Source organism: Ooceraea biroi, chromosome 12, assembly GCF_003672135.1.
Source record: "Ooceraea biroi isolate clonal line C1 chromosome 12, Obir_v5.4, whole genome shotgun sequence".
Taxonomy (NCBI): domain Eukaryota; kingdom Metazoa; phylum Arthropoda; class Insecta; order Hymenoptera; family Formicidae; genus Ooceraea; species Ooceraea biroi.
Genome location: NC_039517.1, coordinates 13,093,165 through 13,103,799, shown reverse-complemented (window position 1 = coordinate 13,103,799; position 10,635 = coordinate 13,093,165). Strand labels below are relative to the sequence as shown.

General features: G+C 31.7%; 2 protein-coding genes across 4 annotated transcripts; one reads left to right on the top strand and one right to left on the bottom strand.

The window, feature by feature from the left end:
* The first annotated feature begins 1,633 nt into the window (after positions 1-1,633).
* Positions 1,634-2,317, top strand: LOC105287354. Of its 2 annotated transcripts, none has more exons than XM_026974130.1 (2): positions 1,634-1,769; positions 1,884-2,317. In XM_026974130.1, the coding sequence occupies exon 2, from the start codon at positions 1,884-1,886 to the stop codon at positions 2,289-2,291; it is 408 nt and encodes a 135-aa protein (XP_026829931.1). In that variant the 5' UTR covers positions 1,634-1,769; the 3' UTR covers positions 2,292-2,317. The 2 variants fall into 2 exon arrangements, with proteins under 2 accessions (XP_026829931.1, XP_011351206.1); XM_011352904.3 differs by having other exon boundaries at positions 1,656-1,784.
* A 3,438-nt stretch (positions 2,318-5,755) lies between these two features.
* On the bottom strand, positions 5,756-10,421 carry LOC105282735 (arginase, hepatic). 2 transcript variants are annotated; one of them, XM_011344960.3, is made up of 8 exons: positions 10,079-10,421; positions 9,328-9,686; positions 7,539-7,611; positions 7,236-7,441; positions 6,998-7,161; positions 6,748-6,863; positions 6,182-6,304; positions 5,756-6,099 (listed from the first exon to the last, which is right to left on the bottom strand). In XM_011344960.3, exons 2-8 carry the CDS (start codon positions 9,427-9,429, stop codon positions 5,864-5,866), a joined length of 1,020 nt encoding a protein of 339 aa, XP_011343262.1. In that variant the 5' UTR covers positions 9,430-9,686; positions 10,079-10,421; the 3' UTR covers positions 5,756-5,863. The 2 variants fall into 2 exon arrangements, with proteins under 2 accessions (XP_011343262.1, XP_011343261.1); XM_011344959.3 differs by lacking the exon at positions 10,079-10,421 and having other exon boundaries at positions 9,328-9,748.
* Between the last annotated feature and the right edge of the window lie 214 nt (positions 10,422-10,635).

The window sequence follows — 10,635 nt, the reverse complement described above, 5'->3', positions numbered from 1 at the left end:
GGAACAGTGGCGCCTTTTTCTTTTAACATGAGGAACTGAAATCTATATTCCGGCTAATTACCGAGTAATAAACATTTAATTACGATTAACTGAGGGACTCACAAACCTTTTTAATCACACTTCAGTACTCTACAAACAAAATACAAACGATTCCATACAAAAATATCGTTTGAAGTTATTCCGGCTAATCTGTTCCGGCTAAATACGTTAAGCAAAAATAATTAATTAATTACAATTAACTGAGGGACTCACAAACCTTTTTAATCACACTTCATTACTCTTCAAACGAAATACAAACGATTGCATATAGCAGTTCCTTAAAATTACGTTCAATTCCGGTCAAGTGTATACGAATAGTTGGTAGCCATAATGCATTTATACGTGTGTAACGACGTAGGTAACGACGTACACAACGTACACGATATAAACTTTATGTGAAAAGTAATTATAATGGTTTCTACCTGTGTATTTTATCATTTCATTATTTAAGTTAAACGAGATATGTATTAAATTTTTAAATGCCTCATGGCCCCATGACTCCATGAGTCGCTACTACCTCAACATTGTCTTGTCCATGGTGGAAGTAACAAGGTGTGCTACTGCGCAGACATTTCTACTGACCAATAAGAGAGCGTGATAAGAGTCCGCCATCTTGAATAATTTAAGTGAATTAAAAAAAAGATTCGGATAAGAAAAGGATAAAATAAAAGATCTTTTGTGTGTACTTATGGTAAATATATTTTTTAAAATAAAATACAGGGTGTCCCAGACCTACCGTATCACCGATTAATGGTAGATTCCTGAGGTGATTCTGAGACGAATGTTCCTCTTGCAAAATGTCGAGGGTGGCGTAGTTTCGGCGCTACGAAGGGTTGTAGTTATCCTATCCTTGTGTAGAATTTTCCCGCGTTCAGTGACGGTGGGTCGAAGGGGTCTCGCGCATCGCTCATACTTCAATTTGAACAGTCGCGAAAAATTAAGATCAAATTGAAGTGTGCGCGATGCGCGGGACCCCTTCGACCCACCGTCACTGAACGCGGGAAAATTCTACACAAGGATAGGATAACTACACCCTTCGTAGCGCCGAAACTACGCCACCCTCGACATTTTGTAAGAGGAACATTCGTCTCAGAATCACCTCAGGAATCTACCATTAACCGGTGATACGGTAGGTCTGGGACACCCTGTATAGGTAGTAACTCACGTAAAAATGACCGATCTTTATATTACGAGGTCTTAAAATGTTGAGAACAAACCCGAGCTAGATAAAGAAATTTTAAATAATGTATTTTATTATATTCTATTATATTTAATTTGTTAAATTCCATTTACCACCTTTCAATATTGCATATATACATACCGTTCTTTGCATTGACATTTTCTTTGCAAAGTCTTTTCTACTGCGCAATCATTTCTTCATTTTTTGGAAATGAAAAATACCTAACATGTTTATTATTTCGTGACGTGTTTTTACACTGTTTAAATGAACACGACGGCATTGTGCGATGTGCGAGACTCTGAAACAGTGCATAACCTGTGTCGTGACACTTTCGTTCACATTTATTATCGCGTTGCTATTGGTTGCTATTTGCAAAATGGCGACAACTTGGTGCTGCGCAGAACGTGACAAAATTCGTCCGAGATAATAGCACACCTTGCTACTTCCACCATGGTCTTGTCTTTTTCTCTGTCAACACGGTTTCGTTTCCATGCTCCGTCCAGTAGGTCGATGATGAAAACCAGTCCTAATTTCATATATCGATGTACAGGTTTGTTACGAGAAGGTTATGTTATATAAAAGCGAAAAAAAATTCCGTAAAAAGAAAAAGCATGCTTTATATATTGAGCATATATTTTTTGAAAATAAATATTTTTGATTGCAGATGTCGCATCATACGCTCATGAAAGTAGCCAGTTTGATGGGATTTATAACAGCAGGTACAGGTTATGCTTTTCATTTTCGTGTGCAACGTAATATTAGGGAAAGCGAAACTTACAAAGATGCTATAAATGCATTACGTGTACATAAGAAAGCTGTACCGTATCTTGGAGAACCTACTCAAACATCAGGTCGCATCACGTATGGCGTTGGGCAACAAATACCTGAAGGTCAAACAGATTATAAATGGTTTAAAGTACCTCTTAGAGGTACCAATACTAAGGGCATATTATATTATGAAATAACATCAAGTCATGAACTTGATGATAAATTTGTAGTGTCTAAAATTGAAATCACATTTGATAATATACCTGGAAAAACATTTGTAATAAGAGATTGTAAACAGAATTAAGATATTAATATAAATTCGGTGCTATATAAGATATCTCTTATATTAAATAAAATATAAAAAAAATAAAAATAAATATAAAATTCGAAAATTACAGTTCTTACCATGCGATAATTTGCCCAATATGAAAGTGTTGGACTTTGTATGTGGAAAATTGAAGTACTGCAGAGTGAAGACAGACTAGAAGAATATGAGAAGGATTTTAGAAGGAGTTTCAAAGTATAGTATAAAAGATTACTGCAATTTACAATTTTTTGCATATCCAAGTCGTGTCGAAGAAAACGAGCACAAGATTAGGTCCTTGATGTCGTGCAAAAGAATTTTTCATTCTGCGCAACCAATGAAAGGATCTATTATGAAAACTCATTTATTCCGTTGGTACGTAATACGGACGACTCCAGCTTCCCCTTAAGTATAAAACTGTATAAACTGTTTCTTATATAAAAGATATTTTTTTTAGTAAAATATCTAAAGGTTTGCGTTTCAATCGATTTAAACATATTGATAAATAAGTTTACCTAATAAGTTTACCTCTGTTTTCAGAAACTTCGAAAATGTAAATTTATTATGCAAGTAATTTTCATAAGAATTATCTAAAAAAGTAGTTTTACTGATCATAAATGAATTTACATCACTTTCAGAACTATTGAATTGTGGAAATCGTAATAGTTATGATCATTTGAATTTCACTATCATCGTATTATCACATCGCATTATTATCTAAATCAGATTTTTAATCAATATAACAATAATAAAAGAGTATTATTGTTTAATTTTAATGTATTTATTTATTATTTAATGTATTAATTAATGTATTAATTTATTATTGTCACACTATATTGTATTAAATTTATAATTATATTTGATTTATCTAAGACTCGTTAGTTGATGTATTTTAAAAATATTTATAAAGAAATATGTATTACAAATACATATTGTATATTTACCAGGAATATCTTCAATAGAGTCTTCAATAGAGATAGTATATTAGCTTTTGGAAAATAATCTTTTGTAAAATATTTGGTAAAATAATTTTTTTATAAATAAGATTTATTAATAGATTTATGTAGTTTTACTTGTGTTGTTACTTATAAATTTTAATTGATTGTTAAAAGGTTCATATAAAAATATCAAACTATTATTTCATATTTTTTAATTTTACTATTAAAATGTAAAAAGAATTATATATAAAATATATATAAAAATACGAATTGTGAGTTATTTATCAAATTGCATCTGCATTCTCTTAAGCAAAATAAGTGCAATTGCGGACGATGGACGTTAAAACGCAAGGCCGATTGTGTCTTGCCGTGACTACTGCGTGCGCTCAGGCTTGGGAGTGCGAGAGTGCGGCCAAGTGCGGACGGTATTACACGAGACAAGAATGTGGCGAGAGCATGTATTACGCCGTGATTAAGGGAGCATGCAAGTAATTTGCTAAACTGGAGTAACGTCGTAATAAACACCGTTTTATGCCATTCCTCCGCCTCTCGTTCGTGCGTCCTCGCCGCAAGGAGCGGGCGTGTAGAAGAAGAAGCGCACAGAATGCAGCCGGGAGTTCTTCTGCGACACAAGTGACACTGACGTAAAAAGATGAATTTAATAACAGAATGTAACACGCAATATAACATGTTCGTTACATGTAATGTATATGTTAGTTGTAATTTCCCACTCATACGAAATTGCAGTAATATAACAGTAATATAACGTGTTACTAAAATGTTACTTAAGGGCAAGCTGGAGTGACCAGGGAATTTCTTTGCGATGGTGCTGCCATTTGCACAAATATATGCTTTTTATAAAAATTTGGCAAGTTGTACGCACAAAATTGCACCCGTCCACCCTCGGGATAAAATAAAGGAATATAATGAAGCTTTTCGAAGTGACTTTAGAAGCGTAATAAAAAAGATATATTGATAATAGATCAAAGTTTTATCTATTATCAATATATCTTTTTTATTACGCTTCTAAAGTCACTTCGAAAAGCTTCATTACATTCCTTTATTTTATCCCGAGGGTGGACGGGTGCAATTTTGTGCGTACAACTTGCCAAATTTTTATAAAAAGCAAATATTTGTGCAAATGGCAGCACCATTGCGAAGAAGTTCACAAGGAGCTCCAGCATCCCCTTAAATGTTATATAAATGGAATATAATTATTCTTTCTTCCTCTTTCTACAACTACAGGGTTGTGTTTAATTTATTTTTCTAAACGTTATGCAGCAGTTAGTACTTTGCTCTTATTTATTATTCGTTCAAAAATGTACCACTTCATTGTAGAAATGGACTTATAATACAAGTTGTACTGTGCCGTGATCACCATTCTTATACAGGGTGTCCCGGGTTTTAACTGACAAACTGCGGGAGCATATTCTACTAGTGGAAATAAGAAAAAATTCTTATATCGAGTTTGCTTAGAAATGCTTTATTACAAAGTTATAAACCAATATTGAAAAGAAATATGAGATAAGTAACAACGGATTTTTTCACAAAAATAAAAATTATCTACGCAATGATTTAGTGACGCATTTCAAAATGTTGTCCTTGCACATCGATACAAGCTAGACATCGACGTAGTAGAATTTGTTACAGTACGACATTCCTGAAAATTTTGTTGCATCTCAGTAACTGAATTAGTAATTCGTTGCTTTAAATCTATCTGGTACTCTCCTGTTAGGAAATCTACGTTGATACTCTCGTACGGCAGTTCGTGCATTTCCGTCACAGAATCCGTACACGAAATGAATATCAGTGTATTCCTCATTTGAAAACACTTTTGGCATTCTGATAGTAATTGCTAGTTGACACGACGATTGAAATCTAACAGCTACTGTTGTGAAAGTAACAATCATACTGAATCGTTTCAACATAGTGAACATGAATACATGTGAATACACATACATAAACATCTTCGACCTTCCAAATTCTACACTATGTTCCGTTGTTACTTATCTCATATTTCTTTTCAATATTGGTTTATAACTTTGTAATAAAGCATTTCTAAGCATACTCGATATAAGAATTTTTTCTTATTTCCACTAGTAGAGTATGCTCCCGCAATTTGTCGGTTAAAACCCGGGACACCCTGTATATATTTTGTATCATATTTTGCATACGAGAAAGGGAAGCCATTTAGCGGACGACTCGACATCTGTATGTTAAAAATGGTATATAACATAGACATAATATGCAAATATTACAGTTATATAACATCGCATATTTAAGTTATATTACTGTTATATTATTATAACCAATATATAACAGAGCAATATAACAGTTTTATAACACAGTTATATTGTAGTTACAAAGAAAATTATGTAACTTTAACATTAATAACATATAACAGTTGTTATATTGCGTGTTACTTCTGTGTTATATAACAGTTATATTTTGTGTTTGCTAGGTTAATATGAAAGATATTTATTTAATATAATAAGGTAAAAATAATTACACAATCTTATAAAAATACTTGAAAAAAGATGTAAAATTGTAATAAGTAATTAAAAGAAAGATGCAATATATGTTACTGTTCACATTATATAGTAATTAATAACACAGCACTGAAGAATAAGTATATTATTGAGTCGTTTGCAGAGGCATATCGGTAATACCTTTAGGTACTCTCAAACCGCGCCTCGTATAACCCAAAGCTGCTTGGATAATGTGTATTGCCGCCTCTACAGTATTTTTTACATCTCTTTCACTACCAATTTGCGGATTAACTTCTACCAAATCAACAGCATTTAATCTGCGAGTTCTATACATTTCCTCCATGAGATGAATTGCTTCTCTGAGAGATAGTCCTCCACGAACTGCAGTTTGCAAGTAAAAATTTATTTATAACAATATAGAAGTGATGCCTTTTTATACACATTGATTCGATTAATCACGTACCTGGAGTTCCAGTGCTGGGTGCTTCTAGCGGATCTAACGAATCGATATCGAAACTAACGTGCAAGGATTTCGTATTATGTGGATCTATTTTATTTAGTGCCATGTGTATTATATCATGAATACCTAAAAGAGTATTAACATTAATTCTATAATGATTATCAGGGTTGGATAACTTCATTGTTTTCTTTAACTAAGTTTAAAGTTAATGACCCAGAAATTAACTAGTTTACGTTAAAAGTTACTTAAACAAAAATTAACTCAAAGTTAAGTTAAAAACTTCAATTAACTTATTAAAGTTAAGTTAATTAACATATATTTTTTGACGCATTGCGACCAACCATTTTCACACGACTTTAATATTGATGAATTATTTTCACTTGTATAAGAAAGTTAATAAGTTAATGTTAATGCATTTACAAACAACTAGTTAAAGTTAAAAATTAACATGTTTAAAATTAACTAAGTTAAGTTAAAAATTAATAACTTTTTAACTATATAGTTACTACCCAACCCTGAATTGATTATTGTATACGTATAAATATTATATTGGAACATAGTTTGTTTACCATATCGTTCTATATCTTCCATACCGAAAGCGGTAATGCCAAATTTTTCGATTACTAATCTTTCATAGCGATCTACAGATCTTAAGCCAATGTAAGCTATATTTCTAATAGATAACCTAGAAGAAAATTCAATTCAATTTATCTTTTTAATTAATTTATATGGTTTTAAAAATGAACCAATTAATAAATCAATTAATTTGTAATTAAGTATAAATTGATTAATATATTTGAACATAATTATATTTATTACATTGGCATTTGCCAGTCCATGCCCGGTAAATATGGCCAATAATCGGCTAACTCAGTAGTTAACAATGCTACAGGCATTCCATGAACGTTACCGCTCTCACTGGTTTTATTAGTATTTAAATCCGCATGAGCGTCCACCCATATTACTGCTATATCTTTTTTTTCCTATATGAAAAAAAATATAAATAAAATTTAATTAACAAATTCAATTATCCTATAAAAATTTTTCTATCCCGTACCTTAACGTGTCCATCAATAGTACCGATACTCAAACTGTGATCACCACCAATTGTTAATGCTTGCCGTCCCTCTTGCAATACTTGTTGAATTTGTTTAGACAAATGGCTTGTACAACTAGCCACATGATTTAAATGAGACATATTATTTACTTTATCTACATCTTCAGCATGATAAAGCACGTCGCCGTAATCTTGCACATCTAATTCTACAAATAAAAAAGTGCTGTTTACATTAATTCTTATACATACGCATACATATGTACATATGTATGAGCATTTTACGTTATAGATATAATTTCATACCTAACATTTTCAATTCTTGTATCAATCCTGCTGCCCTAATTGCTTCAGGTCCACGAGCTACTCCTTGTTTTTTCTATAGGACACAATATATTGTTTTTTAAATATATTTTTACAACATCTCTATATATGCTGGTTTTATTGATCATTACATATTATGTGTATGTGTGAAGTGTCTAATACTTCACACATACACCTTGTGTGCATTATATACAGCGTGGGCCTAAACGTTCCGGCCAGACTTTGAGATCTTATAGGAAATTTAATTCTGAACAAAGTCCTATAAACATGGGTCGCAAAATTCTTCCTTAAAAAGTTCGCGCCCAAAAACCTCTGAAATTACGGTTTTACATTACGTACATTTTTACAAATATCAAGGAAAGTATGCGTTTTTTAACAAAAAGTACCGAAACAAAAGTTGTAGAGATTTAAATTATCTTTCAAATGAGATGAAAATGATTGTAGTACGTTCCATAGGTTTTGAAATAACCAGTTTCAAATGTACCAAAAAAGTATTTTTTCGGCTATTGACGATAGAGCTTTTCAAAAATATTCTTTATTTATACTAGTTATGGCCTTAGCTAATTTTTAATGTTTATCTTGCTTGTTAGTTATTCCTAAAAAAATTTATACATGTTTTCTGCATTGTCAAACCAATCCATATAGGTGGATGAAGGGAAGAGCAGAAGGTGAAAAGAAAACTGGTTATCTTAAAACCTATGGAACGTACTGCAATCATTTTGATCTCATTTGAAAGGTAATTTAAATCTCTACAACTTTTGTTTCGGTACTTTTTGTTAAAAAACGCATATTTTGCTTGATATTTATAAAAATTTATAAACTATAATATAAACCGTGATTTCGGAGGGTTTTGGGCGCTAACTTTTTAAGGAAGCATTTTCCGACCCATGTTTATAGGAAACTTTTCTTCAGAATTAAATTTCCTGTAAGATCTCAAAATCTGGCCGGAATGTTTGGCCACCCTGTATAAATAATATTATGTATAACTAGCATAAATAGTATAAATAGTACATTCAACTATGAAGATGAAAATTCTATATCAAAATATCACAGCTCTAATAATGTGATTAAAAGTGAAGGTATTATCGGATAAATCGGAATGAATAACGTTCAATATATGATATATCAATGATAAAAATGTTGAAATATCAGGTCAGTAAAGTTTACACGAGGAATATCTAAAGATACTTTTCGCAACCGTACCTACTATATCTGAATACGCGAACTTTAGATTATCTAATTAGTTAACATTAAACTTGACACTTTTTTCGCAGCGAATATAATTTATTCATTGATTTATATATAGATTCTAATTAGAACAATAACTGTGTTTTAAAAGTCTAACAAATCCCGTTAGCGTACAGTTGCTTCAGTTAGAAAGTTTCATGTCTGAACATCGACATTTGCCAGATTTGATCCACTAAAATATAAGCATTTTTAATGACTGACTGGCAATTTAATAATTTAGCGATCGCGCTTTGTTTGGTCACGCTTGGTATTCTTCAGTATCAAGTGAAACAAGCGCGATCGCGCCGCTTGGCACTTCTCGATAAGATTTTTCCAATCATGCCTCTGGCACTCAAATGATTAAACACAGTTTTCAAACTGAATATCCTATTTATATAATATTCTTTAGATATTATGTAAATTATAAAATCCTATTATAAGTTTTATCTTCAAACAATATGTCAAATATAAAGAAATCTCAAGAATGTCCACGTTACTAATGGGCGTGCGTGTATTAATTGAAAAATTCTGCAGATATATTTACCTGTCCTTTGTCAAATGGTACTCCGATAATACCAACTTTTCCACTGTAATAGCGAATGCTTAATTTATTGAGAAGTTTGCAGGCTTTAGTTAGCACACTCATCTTGAACTTTATCCTCTCATATGGCTTATTCTTTATAGCTGCACTGCTGAACTGGTGTAAATTAGAGTGAGACAAAATATACTTGTCTCACTGTAACATATATGCACCAGCTCAGCAGTGCAGCTATGAAGAACGGACCATTTGTTCTGCTAGTGGGAATCATTATTTACGATTGTATGGAGAGATGACCTTCTTAACCCACAGCCTCTGATGTAATATCAAAAAGCGTCGTTCTCCTTGAGATCACGGTATGATCACTAGATAATAAAACTATATAATATAATTTATACTATATTATAATCAGGGTTGGGTAGTAACTAGTCGTCTGTATTACCGACGAAATTAGTGATTTTTTAAGAAATGGATCTTTTTATTCAATTCACAGACTGAAAAATCCTTTTGCACGATGAAAGTACACACAATAATGTAGTGCGGAAAACAAGACTTTACTTTCCAAACAGAAAAAAAATCGAAAATTACAGTTATCTTATGAGCTTGTTGGTGAATGTCGTACAATAATAAAAATTTGGCACTGTGTACATACGAAATGACTATCATCCGCACTGGGGACACAATAAACGAATACGAGGATGCTTTTAGAACTGAATTTAGAAGTGTACTAAAAAAGATTTATTTCTTTGAAACTTACGCGTCTGCAATCATGGCCAAGCGTGCCAATAGAGCACAAGATTAGGGTCCTTGATATCGTGCAAAAGAATTTCTTTCATCGTGCAAAACGATTTTTCATTCTGCGCAACCAATGAAGATTTATTTAAAAAACTCATTGATTCCTTCGGTAATACAGACGATTCCAGGATCCCCTGAAATTAGTTAATTTTAAACACGTTAACTTTTAACTTAAACTTATTAAATTATTTTTAAATACATTAACTTCTTAACTTATGTTTTATTCAAGTTAAATAAATAAATAAATTTATTCATTAATATTAAAGTCATGTGAAAATGGTTGGTCGCAATGCGCCCAAAAAAATGTATGTTAATTAACTTTCAACTTTAATAAGTTAATTTAAGTTTTTAACTTAACTTTGAGTTAATTTTTGTTTAAGTAACTTTTAACGTAAACTTAGTTAATTTCTGGGTCATTACCTTTAAAGTTTAAACTTAACTTAGTTAAAGAAAAAAAAGGAAGTTACTCAACCCTAACTATAACTTATAATATACTAATCAAATATGCCGTTTGTATGT